The sequence below is a fragment of the Bos indicus x Bos taurus genome, chromosome 1, assembly GCF_003369695.1.
Source record: "Bos indicus x Bos taurus breed Angus x Brahman F1 hybrid chromosome 1, Bos_hybrid_MaternalHap_v2.0, whole genome shotgun sequence".
NCBI lineage: Eukaryota > Metazoa > Chordata > Mammalia > Artiodactyla > Bovidae > Bos > Bos indicus x Bos taurus.
The window spans coordinates 151,133,162-151,152,346 of NC_040076.1; the positions used below are offsets into that span (position 1 = coordinate 151,133,162).

Consider the following 19,185-nt stretch of genomic DNA (forward strand, 5'->3'; position numbering starts at 1 on the left):
TTGAATGAGTAGAGTTTGCTCTAGAACTTCCCAGGGAGCAGTAAAGGCTACTGTAAAACTTTTCGACAACCTAGAATTAGTTGATTGGATTACTTTAAAAATATTTGAACACAAGAGTATTGTTAAGGAGAATTATAGAGAAAAAGTATAAAAGTGCCTTTAGTACTACCCCCTTAACATAGTCACTTTAAAAATATACAAAGTATACTCACTGACTTGGTAATTATCCTGCACTGGTGGTCTAATGAGTCTGCCTTGGGCTACAGTGAAGTAAAAATGAACAGAACAAGTGTCCATGTCAAACTTGTCTTTATTTTAGAACTTGTCTCTTGCTAACATTGCAATTCCCAAGAACAGTTCTGTCATATAGAGTACTCATGTTTTTCCAGAATGTTTTGTTTTGTCCGCAGCCAAAATCAAGTACAAACAGAGTAAAGCAAGCTAAAATATAAAACAGATGACCACAGCACACAATAGTGCTTTATAAAATTAGCCTTATCTCACTTTTTTCTTTCTTACAAATGTCATTGTTTTGTAAATGTCCTGGAAAGGGCAAACATTGTCTATGATGGTAGCAGCTGGGCAGATGGGGTCTTACAGATCAATCAGTGTTAAATGCAGCTCTAGGGACATACCAGAAATGAAGACATGGGCACAGACTTTCATTTCTCAAAAACAGAAGGCATTCCTGGGAAATTCTAATCCAAAATCCTTTTTACTCCAGTCCAATGTGAGATACAGATACGATAAAAAATGATGACAAAAATATCCTGTAGGCAGGTGCATCATTACAATTGATGCCTCATACAGAGTTGTCAAAGAAAGGATTCAGTTAACTCTTCAAAGTCAGTTATCCCAGTTCTCAGGAGAAATGAAATCATTCCTAGTTTCTTGGGTCTGCTCATTGATGTCTTCACTCAGAGAAGTCTTTCCCTCAGATTCGGAACAGAACAAATCTAACATGTTATTAGTTGTGAAAAATTCCTGCCACTTATGACTCCACTTCTAATAGATGATTTATACTTCTTAGTTAGAACCGTGTGGAATTTCTCATGCCAATGGAGCTATATTCTTTTCTGCTATGATCATCTTGTGTCTTCACCATCTGCAAAACAAAAATATGTTGCTCTTAATGTCACTGGATTTATTTAAAATATTCCCTTTAGAGTCTATTCCTTTTCATGCCACATAAGAAAAAAAATGGCATACTTTTGCCATTTTCAATAGTCATGATAAAATAGTGGTGTGATCATAGGTATAAAAGAACAACATGTAAATGGAAGTATAGATATACTTCTTCCTGGGAAAATACTGGTACATTGATGATCTGAAATTTGATGCTTAGCATATTTAGTGACTGGTAAAAGAAAAGTGCAGAGATAGAAGGGTTCTGCCCAGAATCCCTCTAATCTTTTTTTTTAGCATTAATTTCTTTTTTTTTTTTTTGGCGGTAATCTCCCCTCCTATCCCTCTTCCCCACTCTTCCCTGATCACCTCCTTGTGAGCTTAGGCTTCCAGCATCAGCTCATACTGGTCTTTGGAATGCTGGTGTCCAGCTACTGGCTTTAACCTCATAGAGCCAGAGTACTTGGGAGTTCAAGGCAACTCTTGACCAATCAACAGTCTATGAAGGAGTAAGAAAGCCTCTAGTCAAGAAAACTCTGAAGCACAATTCACAGGAATAGCTTGGAAAACTGTAAAACATTGATGAAAGAAATTGAAGATGATACAAATAGGTGGAAAGATTTATTATGCTTATAAATTGGAAGAATTAATATTGTTAAAATGACTATATTACATAAGGCAATCTACAGATTCAACTCAATCTCTTATCAAAATATCAGTGGCACTTTTCATAGAACTAGAACAAATTAACTCTAAAATCTGTATGGAAACCCAAAAGATCCTGAATAGCCAAATCAGCCTTGAGGAAAATAGAGTGAAGCCATAGGCATCATGCTCCCTGATTCCAAACTATACTACAAAAAATCCAGTCATCAGAATAGTATGGTACTAGTAGAAAACAGACACATAGATCAATGGAACAGAATTGAGAGCCCAGTGATAAACCTATGTTTATATGGTCAATTGAACTACAAAGAGGGAGACAAGTATACACAATGGAGAAAAGGCAGCCTCTTCAATACATTATTTTGGGAAAACTGTATAGCTATATAAAAAAGAATCAAACTGGACTGCTTTCTCACACCATAAAAGTAAACTCAAATGGATTAAAAACTTAACTCTGAAATCCTACAACTCCTAGAAGAAAACATAGGCAGCATGCTTTCCTAAAGGACTGACTCTTTATCAAGACAAACAAAAGCAAAAATAAACAAATGAAAGTTCATGAAACTAAAAAAAAACTTTTGCAGTTAAGGAAACTATCAACAAAACAAAACAGAAAAAGGCACCCTACTGAATGGGAGAAGATATTTGCAAAGGATATGTCCAATAAGGAATTAATATGCAAAATATACAAAGAATATGTATATATATACACACATATATATAAATGTGTATTGTGTATATATAAATAAATAATGAAATTATATATATATATATATAATCTATGTCTATATAATGAAATACTACTCAGCCATAAAAATGAAATCTTGTCCTTTGTGACAACATGGATGGATCTAGAGAGTTTTATGCTAAGTAAAATGAGTCAGACAGAGAAAGATGAATACCACGTGATCTTGCTTATATGTGGAATCTAAAATTCAAAATAAGCAAACAAAACAAAATAAAAATAGACTCATAGATACAGAGAACGAATAGGTGGAAGCTGGAAAGGATTCAGGGGATTAAGAGGTACAAATTTCCAGTTACATAATAAATAAGCACATTGGATATGTACTTTCTTTGATAAAATAATATTTCTTATGATTTACATAGTTTTTCTGTTTTACATAGTTTTTCTTCAGAATTCTGAAGCTGCAACTTAGCTCATTCATTTTTAAGGACATATCCCCATGTAGTCTAATTGGCAGAACTAGGCTTTACTGTAAAACCAATCAACTAGTCCTTACTGTAAAAGAATTTCCACCTTAAAAAGAGTCTGATTTCTTCTTCCATTTGAAATAAGTATATTGCTAAGGATCTCTGTTATGACATCCTGAGATTTCATTCTGAAATCCTTGAGTGATTAAGGCTCTTGCTATGATTCTTTCAGTGTGGTGAAACCATGCTTGCTCTCCTTCGGTGTTTCTCTTGTAATGCTCTTTGCTTTGTTCTCAGAATTTTCACTCAGGAAAGCTGTATCCTTTGACAAGGGAAATGGAACAGGCCAGTTTACTAAATGAAATGTATCATAACTCCAATTATGCTCACTCTGTCACATATGTGGATTCAGAATATCCAAACATGAGTTCCAATACCCAAGCTCTAGCAACACACGTCCTCTGTAACAGAAACATGTACAGGATGGGAAAGATCTGAATCCTTACCTGGTATAAAGAAGGCCTACAGATCCAATATTTATGTATTTGTTTATTTTTTCTGTTAGTTCCTTTTTTTTTTTTTTTGAAGATTTTAATATAAATTTATTTATTTTAATTGGAGGCTAATTACTTTACAATATTGTATTGGTTTTGCCATACATGAACATGAATCTGCCACAGGTGTACACATGTTCCCCCTCCTGAACCCCCCTCCCACGTCCCTCCCCATACCATCCCTCTGGGTCATCCCAGTGCACCAGCCCCAAGCATCCTGTATCATGCATCGAACCTGGACTGGTGATTCATTTCATATATGATATTATACATGTTTCAATGCCATTCTCCCAAATCATTCCACCCTCTCCCTCTCCCAGAAATCCCTTGCATTCCTATACACTAATAATGAGAAAATAGAAAGAGAAATTAAGGAAACTATTCCATTCACGATTGCAACAAAAAGAATAAAATACTTAAAAATATATCTACCTAAAGAAACAAAAGACCTATATATAGAAAACTATAAAACACTGGTGAAAGAAATCAAAGAGGACACTAATAGATGGAGAAATATACCATGTTCATGGATTGAAAGAATCAATATAGTAAAAATGAGTATACTACCCAAAGCAATCTATAGATTCAATACAATCCCTATCAAACTACCAATGGTATTTTTCACAGAGATAAAACAAATAACTTCACAATTTGTATGGAAATACAAAAAACCTCAAATAGCCAAAGCAATCTTGAGAAAGAAGAATGGAACTGGAGGAATCAACCTGCCTGACTTCAGGCTCTACTACAAACCCATAGTACAAGACAGTATGGTATTGGCACAAAGACAGAAATATAGATCAATGGAACAAAATAGAAAGCCCAGAGATAAATCCATGCACCTATCGACACCTTATCTTTGACAAAGGAGGCAAGAATATACAATGGAGAAAAGACAATCTCTGTAACAAGTGGTGCTGGGAAAATTGGTCCACCACTTGTAAAAGAATGAAACTAGAACACTTTCTAACACCTTACACAAAAATAAACTCAAAATGGATTAAAGATCTAAAAGTAAGACCAGAAACTATAAAACTCCTAGAGGAGAACATAGGCAAAACACTCTCTGACATAAATCACAGCAGGATCCTCTATGACCCACCTCCCAGAATATTGGAAATAAAAGCAAAAATAAACAAATGGGACCTAATTAAAAATAAAAGCTTATGCACAACAAAGGAAACTCTAAGCAAGGTGAAAAGACAGCCTTCAGAATGGGAGAAAATAATAGCAAATGAAGCAACTGACAAACAACTAATCTCAAAAATATACAAGCAACTCCTGCAGCTCAATCCCAGAAAAATAAACGACCCAATAAAAAAATGGGCCAAAGAACTAAATAGACATTTCTCCAAAGAAGACATACAGATGGCTAACAAACACATGAAAAAATGCTCAACATCACTCATTATCAGAGAAATGAAAATCAAAACCACAATGAGGTACCATTTCACAGCAGTCAGAATGGCTGCTATCTAAACGTCTACAAGCAATAAATGCTGGAGAGGGTGTGCAGAAAAGGGAAACCTCTTACACCGTTGGTGGGAATGCAAACTAGTACAGCCACTATGGAGAACAGTGTGGAGATTCCTTAAAAAACTGGAAATAGAACTGCCTTATGACCCAGAAATCCCACTGCTGGGCATACACACCAAGGAAACCAGAATTGAAAGAGACATGTGTACCCCAATGTTCATCGCAGCACTATTTACAATAGCCAGGACATGGAAGCAACCTAGATGTCCATCAGCAGACGAATGGATAAGAAAGCTGTGGTACATATACACAATGGAGTATTACGGAGCCATTAAAAAGAATACATTTGAATCAGTTCTAATGAGGTGGATGAAACTGGAGCCTATTATACAGAGTGAAGTAAGCCAAAAAGAAAAACACCAATAGAGTATACTAACGCATATATATGGAATTTAGAAAGGTGGTAACAATAACCCTGTATGTGAGACAGCAAAAGAGACACAGATGTATAGAACAGATCCAATATTTAAGTGGCACTTTGTTTGACAACACGCCCCCCAGCCTGTGCTTCCCTAAGAAGACTTTACACCTGGGCAAATTGTCATACAGAGATTTAGAATGACTGAGAAACATGCCATTTTTGTATGTGTGTGTGTGTGACATGGGGGCACTTGTAAAAGGGGACACAGGAAAGAAGATCTCCATGATTCTTCATATGTAACCATTCTCAGGTAGATAGAGTCCTTTAGTACTATTTCTTAAAAATCCATGCATTTGAAAGTCTTTGTATGTCCCACAGTGTCCCTAAAGTATAAAATACAGTGGCCTTGCCCAAGTGCCTCCATAATACAAAAAAGAAAGTTGAGGACCAGGGCAATCAGGTGACTTTTCATGATCACGAAGCTAGTTACCGACAGAACCAAAACTAGCATCTGGATCTCCTTATTCTCAGTTTAGCCTTCTTTCCACTATGGCTGCCATCATCATCATTATCATTATCATCATCTTAAACAATACCCAACATTTATTAAACTTTTACTCTTTGCAAACTGCTGTTTGAAGCACTTTACGTTCATTTATTGCACACATTAACCTATGATGTAGGGTACTGTTACCCCAGGTGGAGAACAGACTCTTAGAAAGGCAAAACAATGTGCCCAAGATCAAATGACCAGTAATGGCAGAAATAAGATTCAAATTCGTGTCTGTCCTCTGGATTCATTCTTTCAACTACTGTTTCCCAAAGTGGTTTCTATAAAACATAAGTCTGAAAAGATGCTCCCTGAAACAAAATCAAAGTGGTCAAAGTGGCTTGACTATTAGCCCTTCTCTCAGAATTACATTGAAAATGAGCTCATTAAAGTCAATGAGAAATCATGCAAAAAAAAAAAAAAAACCTACTTATTAGTATTTTACAGAAACAGGATTTTCCCCAAATACTTGTAATATCTAGTGACAGGACCTCCATTAAGAAGACTAACTCAGGCTCAAGATCTATACATTAGGTTGGTGGTTGGCAAACTCTAGCCTGCATCAAAGTCATCTGGAAGGCCCTGACCCAAGCTTCTGACTTAGTAGGTCTTTGGTAGACTCCAAGAATCTGCATTTCTGATGAATTCCTAGATGATGCTGATGTTCTTGGTCCAGGGACCACACTTTGAGAGACAAAGCCCTGAATGATGGAAAAATAAAGGCTAAGAAAGAGTCCCTGGGTTGGCATAATGGAAAAATGAATACAGATACACTTTTCAAAACGTACATCAAAACCTTGCAAATGTACATTATGATGAGCAAATAGAAAGCGTGTACATTAAGTAGGTGGCTAAAATGAAAACATCAGAAAAAATGGGCAGGTAAAAAGAAAAGCCCATTCTCTTTGGGAAAACAAAAGTGAGCAAAGCAGTGTAAATGCTGACTGTTCTTCACAATGGATTTTTATTTTTAATTTTCAAACATATTACCAGGCAGGTAATTCACAGGACAAGCCTAGTTGATTATGTACCAGGCACAGTGTGTAGTCTGAGCTTCAAAGGTATCATTTCCAACCTTTCAGCAACCCAGAGGTAGGTTTTATTATCTCCTTTTCAAGCTTTAAGGTGTACTTTTGTTTTATAAACATAATTATAGAGTATGAATCACTGTGACAAAGCAGTAGGTGCTGTGGATGTTCTTTGGGAAGACGCTTCAGATGTCTGCATCTTCTACTTCCTTATCTATAAAAAGACACAGTACAACTCAGAGATTTCTAAAGCTTTTCTGACTTTCAAATTCTAATTTCTCATAAGCCTAAGAGGAAAGCCAAAGTGAGATTTTCTGAAGAGACTCAGACGGACTTGAAGGAACAGGGCTGACCAAGTCACCAAATCAATCAGTCAACTAGACTTCTCTGAGAGAAATGATTAAAGACAGCATCCACTTCTATAGTGATAGTTTCTCAGTTATGTCCAACTCTTTGCGACCCCATGGACTGTAGCCCACCAGGCCCTCTGTCTATGGGATTCTCCAGGCAAGAATACTGGAGTGGGTTGCCATGCCCTTCTCTGGGGGATCCTCCCCACCCAGGGATCAAGCCACCATCTCCTGCAGCTGCTACATTGCAAGGTGGATTCTTTACCACTGAGCCAATGGGGCAGCCCAAGCCTGGGAAAGAACCCCCTAAATCTGTGTTTCCCAAATGCATCTATGCATTGTAATTGGCCTGATATTTGCTGACCATTCAATTGCCAAGCCCACACTCATATCAATTAAATCACATTCTCTGGTATTTCAAGGTAGTTTATGGCTGAAAATGCCAAGGTTAGTAGAATCAGAAGGATTGCAATCAAGCAAGCATTATCAATAACTTTCTCATTTATTGTCATTTCTCATAATTTCTCCCCTTCAGAAGTTTTCTCCACTTTTCTATTTTATTATACATCACACATACAGAAGTGGAGGGCTTCCCTGGTAGCTCAGATGGTAAAGCTCTGCCTGTAATTCCTGTGCTTACATTGTTAATTATATTCCCTACTGTTGTGTTTAATCACTCAGTCATGTCCAACTCTTTATGACCCCATGGACTGTAGTCTGCCAGGCTAATCTGTCCATGGGATTTCCCAGGCAAGAATACTGGAGTGGGTTAGCAATCCCTTCTCCAGGGGATCTTCCCAACCCATGGATCAAACCCAGGTCTCCTGCATTGCAGACAGGTGCTTTACCATCTGAGCCACCAGGGAAGCTACTGCTTCCAGATTGTTTATTTCTCCTTTGTTTTCAGCAGTTTGATTTTAATATGTCTGAGTGGGGTTTTCTTTGAACTTTAAAAATCTGTAACATTGTGTCTTTTACCAAATTTGGGAAGTTTGGGCCATTTTCTTTCTTTTTTTTTTCCTGAATGGATCCCTTTCTACTCTCCTTCTAGAATACCAATGAAACATATGTTCATTTTTGAACATCTTCTTTGGTCCCTTTCTCTTTCTCTTCACCTTCTGGGACCCCTATAATGTGAATATTGGGGTGTTTGATGTTGTCCAAGAGGACTCTTAGGCTGTCTTCATTTCTTTTCACTCTAACCCTAATCTACATTCTGTTTTGCACTATGGATTTCCACCATTCTGTGTTCCAGGTCACTTTTCTGTTCTTCTGCCTCAGTTATTCTGCTATCGATTCCTTCTACTGTGTTGTTCATCTCTGTTTGTTTGTGCTTTAGTACTTCTAGGTCTTTGGTAAACATTTCTTGAATCTTCTCCATTCTTTTTCTGAGATCCTGGATCATCTTCACTATCATTATTCTGAATTCTTCTTCTGGGAGGTTGCATACCTCCATTTCATTTATTTTTCTGGGGGTTTATCATGTTCCTTCACCTGGCACATAACCCTATTTCTTTTCATTTTGGCTAGCTTTCTGTGATTGTGATTGTGGTGGTAGTTCTGGAGGCTGCTGCTGGGATTGTAGTTCTTATTTCTTCTGTCTGCCCTCTGGTGGATGAGGATAAGAGGCTGTGCAAGCTTCCTGATGGGAGGCACTGGCTGTGGGGAAAACTGTGTCTTGCTCTGTGGGCATGGCCAGTCCTCAGTAAAACTTTAATCGAATTGTCTGCTGATGGGTGGGGCGGCACTCCCTCCCTGTCAGTTGTTTGGCCTGAGGCGACCTGGACCTGGAGTCTGCAGTCTCTCAGTCAGTCAGTCAGTTCAGTCACTCAGTTTGTGTCCGACTCTTTGTGAACCCATGGACTGCAGCACGCCAGGCTTCCCTGTCCATCACCAACTCCCAGAGTTTACTCAGACTCATGTCCATTGAGTCAGTGATGTCATCCAACCATCTCATTCTCTGTTGTCCCCTTCTCCTCCTGCTTTCGATCTTTCCCAGCATCAGGGTCTTTTCAAACGAGTTAGTTCTTCGTATCAGGTAGCCAAAGTATTGGAGTTTCAGCTTTATCATCAGTCCTTCCAATGAATATTCAGGACTAATTTCCTTTAGGGTGGATGGGTTGGATCTCCTTGCAGTCCAAGGGACTCTCAAGAGCCCCAACACAATGTTTCAAAAGCATCAATTCTTCGGCACTCAACTTTTATGGTCCAACTCTCGCATCGAAACATCAGTTCAGTTCAGTTCAGTCGCTCAGTCATGTCCAACTCTTTGTGACCCCATGAATTTCAGCACACCAGGCCTCCCTGTCCATCACCAACTCCCGGAGTTCACTCAATTTCATGTCCGTCAAGTTGATGATGCCATCCAGCCATCTCATCCTCTGTCGTCCCCTTCTCCTCCTGCCCCCAATCCCTCCCAACATCAGAGTCTTTTCCAATGAGTCAACTCTTTGCATGAGGTGGTCAAAGTATTGGGGTTTCAGCTTTAGCATCAGGCCTTCCAAAGAACACCCAGGACTGATCTCCTTTAGAATGGACTGGTTGGATCTCCTTGCAGTCCAAGGGACTCTCAAGAGTCCTCTCCAACATCACAGTTCAAAAGCATCAATTCTTTGGTGCTCAGCTTTCTTCACAGTCCAACTCTCACACCCATACATGACCACTGGAAAAACCATAGCCTTGACTAGATGGACCTTTTTTGGCAAAGTAGACCATTCAAGTATGACTTAAATTAAATCTCTTATGATTATACAATGCAAGTGAAAAATAGATTCAAGGAATTAGATCTGATAGATAGAGTGCCTGAAGCACTAAAATAGATGGGGGTTTGTGACATTGTACAGGAGGCAGTGATCAAGACCATCCCCAAGAAAAAGAAATGCAAAAAGCCAAAACGGTTGTCTGAGGAGGCCTTACAAATGGCTGAGAAAAGAAGAGAAGTTATAGGCAAAGGAGAAAAGGAAAGATATAACAACTTGAATGCAGAGTTCCAAAGAATAGCAAGGAGATATAAGAAAGCCTTCCTCAGTGATCAATGAAAAGAAATAGAGAAAAACAATAGAAGCGGAAAGACTAGAGATCTCTTAAAAAAAAATTGATAGACACTAAGGGAATATTTCAGGCAAAGATGTGCTCAATAGAGGACAGAAATGGTATGGACCTAACAGAAGCAGAAGAAATTAAGAAGACATGGCAAAAATACACAGAAGAACTGTACAAAAAAGATCTTCATGACCCAGATAACCACAGTGGTGTGATCGCTCACCTAGAGCCAGACATCCTGGAATGTAAAGTCAAGTGGGCCTTAGGAAGCATCACTACAAACAAAGCTAGTGGAGGTGATAGAATTCCAGTTGAGCTATTTCAAATCCTAAAAGATGATGCTGTGAAAGTGCTGCACTCAATACACCAGCAAATTTGGAAAACTCAGCAGTGGCCACAGGACTGAAAAAGTCATTTTTCATTCCAGTCCCAAAGAAAAGCAATGCCAAAGAATGTTCAAACTACCGCACAATTACACTCATCTCACATCCTAGCAAAGCAATGCTTAAAATTCTCCAAGCCAGGTTTCAACAGTACGTGAAATGAACTTCCATTCCAGATGTTCAAGCTGAATTTAGAAAAGACATAGGAACCAGAGGTCAAATTGCCAACATCCACTGGATCATTGAAAAAGCAAGAGAGTTCCAGAAAAACATCTGCTGCTGCTATTGTGGATCACAATAAAATGTAGAAAATTCTTAAATAGATGGGAATACCAGATCACCTTACCTGCCCCTGAGAAATCTGTATGCAGGTCAGGAAGCAACAGTTAGAACTGAACATGGAACAATGACCTGGTTCCAAATTGGGAAAGGAATACATCATAGCTGTATACCGTCACCCTGCTTATTTAACTTATAATGCAGAGAACATGATGCAAAACACCCATACTGGATGAATCACAGGCTGAAATTAAGATTTCCAGGAGCAATATCAATAACCTCAGATATGCAGATGACACCACCCTTATGGCAGAAAGTGAAGAAGAGCTAAAGAGCCTCTTGATAAAAGTAAAAGAGGAGAGTGAAAAAGCTGGCATAAAACTCAGCATTTAAAAAACTAAGATCACAGCATCCAGTCCCATCACTTCATGGCAAATAGATGGGGAAACAATGGAATCAGTGAGAACTTTATTTTGGGGGGCTCCAAACTCACTGCTGATGGTGACTGCAGCCATAAAATTAAAAGATGCTTGCTCTTTGGAGAAAAGCTATGACCAACCTAGACAGCATATTAAAAAGCAGAGACATTACTTTGCTGACAAAGGTCCATCTAGTCAAAGCTATGGTTTTTCCAGTAGTTATGTATGGATGTGAGAGTTGGACCATAAAGAAGGCTGAGCACCAAAAATTGATGCTTTTGAACTGTAGTGTTAGAGAAGACTCTCGGGAGTCCCTTGGACTTCAAGGAGATCAAACCAGTTCATCCTAAAGAAAATCAGTCTGACTATTCATTGGAAGGATCAATGCTGAAGCTGAAACTCCAATACTTTGGCCACCTGATGCGAAGAACTGACTCATTGGAAAAGACCCTGATGTTGGGAAGTACTCCAAGCAGGAGGATAAGGGGGCAACAGAGGATGAGATGGTTGGATGGCATCACCAACTCAATAGACATGAGTTTGAATGAACTCTGGGAGTTGCTGATGGACAGGGAGGCCTGGCATGCTGCAGTTCACGGGGTCACAAGGAGTCGGACATGACTGAGTGACTGAACTGACTGAACTGATACTTATGTATATAGTATTTGGGACTTTCTGGTGGCTCAGATGGTAAAGAATCTGCCTGTAATGTGGGAGACCTAGGTTTGATCCCTGGGTTGGGAAGATCCCTTGGAGAAGGGCATGGAAACCCACTCCAATATTCTTGCCTGGAGAATCCCCATGGACAGAGGAGACTAGCAGGCTTCAGTCCATAGGGTCACAACGATTCGGACACAACTGCGTGACTAAGCACAGCACAGCACATAGAGTATATTATGTACATAATGTACACATATACAGTGCTTTATTATATAACTGTATAAATGTATATCATATCACTGTTGGGCATCTCTGTCACCACTTTGAGGCCGTTACAAATAATTCTGCTCTGAACATTCTCATACCTGGCCTTTAGTAAACATATATTTTTCTGTTGGGTATAGACATTGCAGTAAAATTGTTGGGTCATAGGATATGCATATTTTCACCTTTAGTAGATATTCAGGAATATTTATTTTAAAATAATTTCTCCCATGATTTTGGTACACAGCAGAGATTGTGAACAGTTGCTCTGAAACCAGTCATGGCTGCCTCTTCTCTGTCTCTATTTTCTCTTTAGCTGTGCATTCATAGCCACTTCCCCATGCACCCTAAGAAGCACACAGATATCTCAGAACCATAGCAGCTGTGTCCTGTCTGGTCTCTGCTGCACTGGGGCTCAGCCAGAAGCCTACATTTCAAGCCAGGAACGCGCTGGTCACCAAGGGATAAAGCAGACCCCCCAGCCTTCACATTCTGGAAGCCTGACATCCACTTCCTCTCCTCTCCCCCATCTCCCGAAGAATGCAAAGCTTCTCCTGCTCCCCCAGGACCTGTGGTCCTCCCCCCTGCCCCTCTTATATTTCTATACCTTGACTCACCCCAGGCATTTGTATCTAGTTCTGGTTTTGTCAACACCAGTGGCCCCCTTTTTTCACCCTTCTAGAGTTTTATCTCCTTTGTCCCCTTGTTTTGGGGACCCCACATAGTCTATTATGCCATATCTATTCATCCAGATGAGTTCTAATTGCTCATCTTCTACCAGGGAAAATCCAGACAAAGGTATTTCAGGCTTGTCAACTCTTCGGCACTCAAGGTTACCTTTTTCATCTTGTCTGTCATTTGCTGGAGATGTAATTTCTTCTGAATGTGCCTCTTTCTTGTCTTGCATCATCAGTTCCCCAGATGAAAAGAGCATGTATAACCTCTGGATCAAATTAGTGTTGATACCAGAACTGTTACTATGACTGTTCCCTATTTCAAAGAAATGCTGCTGCTGGGAATCGGGGTCACCCGAAAGCTCACTGTTCTCCATCTCAATTTCATATACCTCAGGAAGAAGGCTAAGGTAACAGAAAAGTGATGAAACATAGGTTAACCAAGTCCCTTTCAGGATTCAGTGTAGTTACAGGCAGCTAAGGTAACAGGAATCAATTTTATGCATGTTATTGGAATAGTCCAAAGGTAGTTTGTGTAAGATATCTGACTGGAGGGCCAACTCTTTCATATTCCAAAGGGAAATTAAACATTTGTGCCCATGTTTAATAATAGGGCTCCAAACCATATTATTTTCACTACTGAATTTTTACTGAGTACTTAGGGTTGGACTTTGCAAAATCAAACTTAAAAGAATTCTTTCCGCCAGGCTCCGTATGGGTACTGTTTCAAAACAGTATGTTTTTGTTGCCACTTTATGAGTTTTTCTTTTTCATCTTTTTTTCTTATTCTCTAAAACTATTACATCTAACCTTTGATATGTAAGTTTTCTGTTTTGACAGTACCCAGTATTTGAATGATATTATATAGTTACTAATAAGGTGTTAATAGCCCCTTTCTTTCATAAAAACTACAGAAATAGAAATATGGTTCTTTCTAATATGCATCATATTCTATGTGCTATTAACACCAGATCTGTGATGTTGTCACAAATCAGGAACATTTAAAACACACACACATGCACACACACACACATACCCCACAACCAAACTTGCATCCTGAAAACTAAAATGCCATTTATTTCAAATTATTTTCTTAAGAACTTTTTCTAGTGGTAATATGACCCAAACTGTGAATTTGTCAACTCACAATACAGTGTTTCCTATGCCATTATTCTCTGGAGTGGGAGAGGTGATGTTAACACATTTGGGTTTCATGTCTGCAGGGGGGTATTTGTTGATGCCACCTAGAGAGAGAGTGGACAGTTAGTCTAAATTTTACCCTTCCATATTCTATCACCCAAAGTCAGTTCATCTTTTCCTGGAGTTGGGGGTGTTTCCAAGAGCAAATTCATTTTATAAGAGACTCAGCAAAGTATGTACCTTCTGACTTTGCAATACCTCATTGGCAAAGTCAGCGAGATGTAGCAGTGATTCAGTCAAAAATTATGCTCTCTGTGTTACAGGCTTGTGGTATGATTCAAGGATAACTCTTAACCCCTTCTCTCATTTGTTTCTCTCCTTCTGAAAGGAGGACTTTCTGGAAGACAGCATTAACTATTGAAATTATCTGCCTTATTTATCTTGAGGTTGGAAGAAGGCTTTTTTTTTTTTTTTTTGCAAATGACAAGCTTGCCACTAAATATAAATCCTAAGTGCCAAGATTTCTGAGGGTTCTGGGGCTGTGGGCTTTATGAACACCAGAAAAATCTGTATCCCTGTGATTTCCCACTAAACTTGTAGCAGCTACGAGTGTGGCTCTGCTGCACTCCTAATTCACGGCACTGGCCAGGACTGGCTTGATGCTACAGCTCTTAGGTTTGCTCCTATAACCATGTCTGGAATTATGGCACATGGACAGAGACTGGGACACCTCTCTCAAATGCCTACTATGCAAAGAGACCCGCAAACCGCTTGCCTGGCTGTGCCTGAGCCAGCTGTCTGAGACAGAGGCTCTACAAGAGATTCATGCCCCTGGCTCTTAATAATTCAAGCCAGAACCAAAGTTGGCTTACAGTGACAAGGTAAAACAGAAGTCCTTGGAGTAGGTGGAGGGTGGTGGGAGTGGAGTACTACTTATTAAAGTGATGTCACTGTAATACTTTCATTAAGGCTTTAGTAATTAAAGTATAGCTTAATGGACAAGAGCACAACTTTGGGGTCAGAATGCATAGGATTGAGTCTAGAATTTGCTATTAACTGTGAGCGTTTGAGCAACTGATTTAATGTCTCTGAACCTCAGTTTTCTCACTTGTAAAATGGGGATATTACTACTCTCCTTTGAGGGCCGTCCTGAGGATTAAATGATCCAATCCTTTAAAAGACTTGACACATAATCAGCCCTCACAGGTTAGAGTTAAAAGACACTTATTAGTTTCTTGACAGTGAGACAGCAGAGCTCAAGGTCACTAGGACCTGGGGTTTCCTCTGTGGTTTTCTCATCGCCTCCTACTCACACCTAAGACGCCACCACTCTTGACGAAAATGAGAATCATGTTACTGGTGGATTGTACACAGAGATATCTATTGCAAAAGCAACAGAAAATAAAACTTTAATGACTTACGTCTGATTGAATGAACAAATGGCTTGATAAATTTGATGATATAGTTCAAATCTGGCTTGTGGGTTCGGCCAAGCTGGACTAAGTGATGATCCAGTGGGTGGCTGGCTAATTCTTCTAATTCCTTGTCATTGTGTAGAGGACCAAAAGAAAACACAAATATGGAGTAGCCCTGACACTTGGCTCTCAGAGATACATTTCTTAAGACTTCCCTGTCTAAAGGGTTGGTTTCACCAGCGGATATAACAAAGATAACTTTGTTTCTCCTCAGGTTGGGAGTTCCTACAAAGACATTGTCAAGTGTCCACTGAAGGGCGTGGCCTATAAAAACATCTCCATTGAGCTGCTGAAGGGAGTCTTGGAGATGATGTTTCATTTGGTGTATATTGTTATAAGTGACCAAATCAAATTCTAGGTAGACGGGGCATTTTTCTGTGTTGGGCATATAGCCTGGAGGAGAGTAGGTCAGGACTGCTATTCTGTCTCCTAAGGTGGAGGTCAGTGGATCTGGGGCCAGATGAAAATAATCAAGCACTGAGGTTACAAAAGCTTTCACTTCCTTAAACTCATCACTTCCTATTCTTTTGGAAGCATCTATGAGAAAAGTCACATCCATGTAATATTCTTGAAGAGAGGCATCTCTACTTTCATAAGTAAGACCTGGTTCTTCTTTTCTGCCAAGGTTTTCATGTCCTGCAACAGAATAACCCAAGTCACTGTTTTTAGTAGGAGGATAAACTTGGAATTCCTAGCCAAGGATGGCAATACTTACTATGTGGTATTATCACACATCATCCCCATACCCATGGTAGATGTTACTAGTCAATATCAGTACTTGTTCTCAGATACATTCTCTAAGTTCATCTCTACACAATGTGTGGAGAGCCATTATCATTCAACAGATACTGTCACATGTGAAGCAACTTACCCCATCTCTGATCTTTGTCAAAGGATTGATTGATCAAGGTAAGAAACATACAGCTATTTTTACTACTTCAGTTGTAACTAAAACCACTTTTTAGTTGCAAAATTTGGAGTACATATTGTATTCATTATACACAATGACCCCAAGAGAAAAGTAAATATGTCAAAGTAAAGTAAAGTAAAATAAAGTCGCTCAGTCATGTCCGACTCTTTGCGACCCCATGGACTGTAGCCTACCAGGCTCCTCTGTCCATGGGATTTTCCAGGCAACAGTATTGGAGTGGATTGCCATTTCCTTCTCCAGGGGATCGTCCCGGCCCAGGGATCGAACCCAGGTCTCCCACATTGTAGACAGACGTTTAACCATCTGACCCACCAGGGAAGTCAAATATGTCAAAGTCACATTTACTGATGACATCCTTATATACACGTTTAGAATATGTGCCGTAGTATGACTCAATGAGAGCAAGTATAAATGCTGACTTCAGAATCCAAATTCTGTGTAAGACACGACATACTCTAAGACCTTGGTAGTCAAAGTGCCAATCCACAAACAGTTCACTGGCCCGTGACAAGATAAGAAGCTTGCACCATGACGTAAGTAAGTCAACTACATCACTAAGCACACAGATATTTCACTGATTTTATTATTATTGTAGCAAGACTTTCTCAATGAAGGAAATAGTGCCTCAATTTACACTTTTTTTTTTTTTAAACTATTTATCATTTTTATCTTGTTGGAGGCCAACACTTCAAGTAGTTCTAAAGGGTCATGAAATCAAGTCCAAAATCATGGGGACAATGGCTGGTTGGTGAGGCCACAACAGGAAATGCCAGCTCAGAAATAAATATAAGAAGGATATGATCAATGTTCTCTCTTTTTTTTTTTTTTCTATGAAATAGATGTGTTTGTGAACCTAATCAAGCAAGAAGTAGATTCCTAACTGGCAAAAATGTATTACTGTCCAATTGTGCTTGGCCCATTATTAAGGCTTTGCACCTATTACTTAACTTGATCCTCATGACAACCTCACAAATTAATTGATTAACCTTTATGAATGCCACAGAAGTTTAATATTGAAATAGAATGCAGAAAAACAATATCATGAGTGATGTTATTAACAGGGCAAATATGATCCGATGACTTTCAAATGTGCAATGATTTCTGCATTCCTGGGGCCAACTCCATACTATCTTTTTTATCTATTTTAGGATTATTTCTGATAAATAAAATTTGTATGTGTTTAAAGGGCACAATGTTCATCAAAAACTCTACAAATAATAAATGATGGACAGGGTGTGAAGAAAAAGGAACCCTCCTAATTGTTGGTGAGAACAATTGGTATATAAATTGGTATAGCCATTATGGAGAACAGTATGGAAGTTCCTTAAAAACCTAAAAATAGAGTTACCATTTGATCCAGTAACCCTACTCTGGAACATATATCTGAAATAAACTATAATTTGAAAGGATACATGAACCCTAATATTCATAGCAGGACTATTTACAATAGCCAAGACTTGCAAGCAACCTAAGTGTCCATTGACAGATGAATGGATAAAGAAGATGTGGTATATTTACACAATAGAATATTACTTAGCCATAAGAAAGAATGAAGTAATGCCCTTTGGAGCAACATGGATGGATACTTCATTTAGAGATTATCACACAAAATGAAGTAATCCGAACACAGAAAGACAAACATCCTATGATACTGCTTATATGTGGAATCCAAAATATGATACATATGAATTTACTTACAAAACAGAAATAGACTCCCAGATACAGAAAAGGAACATGGTTACCAAAGAGAAAATGTGGGGAGGATAAATTAAGAGTTTGGGATGCATATATACATGCTGCTGCTGCTAAGTCGCTTCAGTCATGTCTGACTCTGTGCGACCCCATAGACGGCAGCCCACCAGGCTCCCCCGTCCCTGGGATTCTGCAGGCAAGAACACTGGAGTGGGTTTCCATTTCCTTCTCCAATGCATGAAAGTGAAAAGTCAAAGTGAAATCGCTCAGTCATGTCCGACTCTTAGCGACCCCATGGACTACAGCCTACCAGGCTCCTCCGTCCATGGGATTTTCCAGGCAAGAGCACTGGAGTGGGGTGCCAGTGCCTTCTCCATCATATGTACATACTACTATGTATAATACAGTTAAGTGACAAGGGTCTATTGTATAACATATGGAACTATCCTCAGTAGTTTGTCATAACCTATCTAGAAAAGAATTTTCAAAAGAATATATATATACACACACATGAATATATGTATTATAACTGAATCACTTTGCTGTAAACCTGAAACCAACACAACATTGTGAATCAACTATATTTTAATAAAAACTTTAAAAATTGAATGGAAAAATTAACAATAAAGTATACAATGTTTTGATATAAGTATACACATATAATGATTGCCACAATTGATCTAATATTGTTGGATTTGATTTGCTAAAGTTTTGTTTCGAATTTTTGCATCCATGTTTACAAGGAATGTTGTAGTTTCCTTTTCATGTAATGTCTTTGTGTGGTTTTGGCTTCAAAGAATGAGTTCAGAAGCTTTCCTTCCTCTTCAATATTCTGGAAAAGTTTGTGTAGAATTGATACTATTTCTTCTTTAAATGTTTTGTTGAATGCATCAGTGAAGTC

At 38.8% G+C, this 19,185-nt stretch overlaps 1 protein-coding gene across 2 annotated transcripts in view; it reads right to left on the minus strand.

Annotated features, from left to right (window-relative positions):
• Positions 1-292: 292 nt before the first annotated feature.
• Positions 293-19,185, minus strand: part of COL6A5 (collagen type VI alpha 5 chain) — a 155,850-nt gene continuing 136,957 nt past the window's right edge. Inside the window, exons 38-41 of one of the 2 annotated variants that reach the window (XM_027549097.1) lie at positions 15,608-16,297; positions 14,194-14,290; positions 13,210-13,451; positions 293-1,105 (exon numbers count right to left, since the gene is read on the minus strand). In XM_027549097.1, the coding sequence (XP_027404898.1) occupies positions 1,086-1,105; positions 13,210-13,451; positions 14,194-14,290; positions 15,608-16,297 (1,049 nt within the window). In that variant the 3' untranslated portion in view covers positions 293-1,085. The remainder of the gene's footprint in view (positions 1,106-13,209; positions 13,452-14,193; positions 14,291-15,607; positions 16,298-19,185) is intronic. The other variant, XM_027549107.1, reaches the window with a different exon arrangement.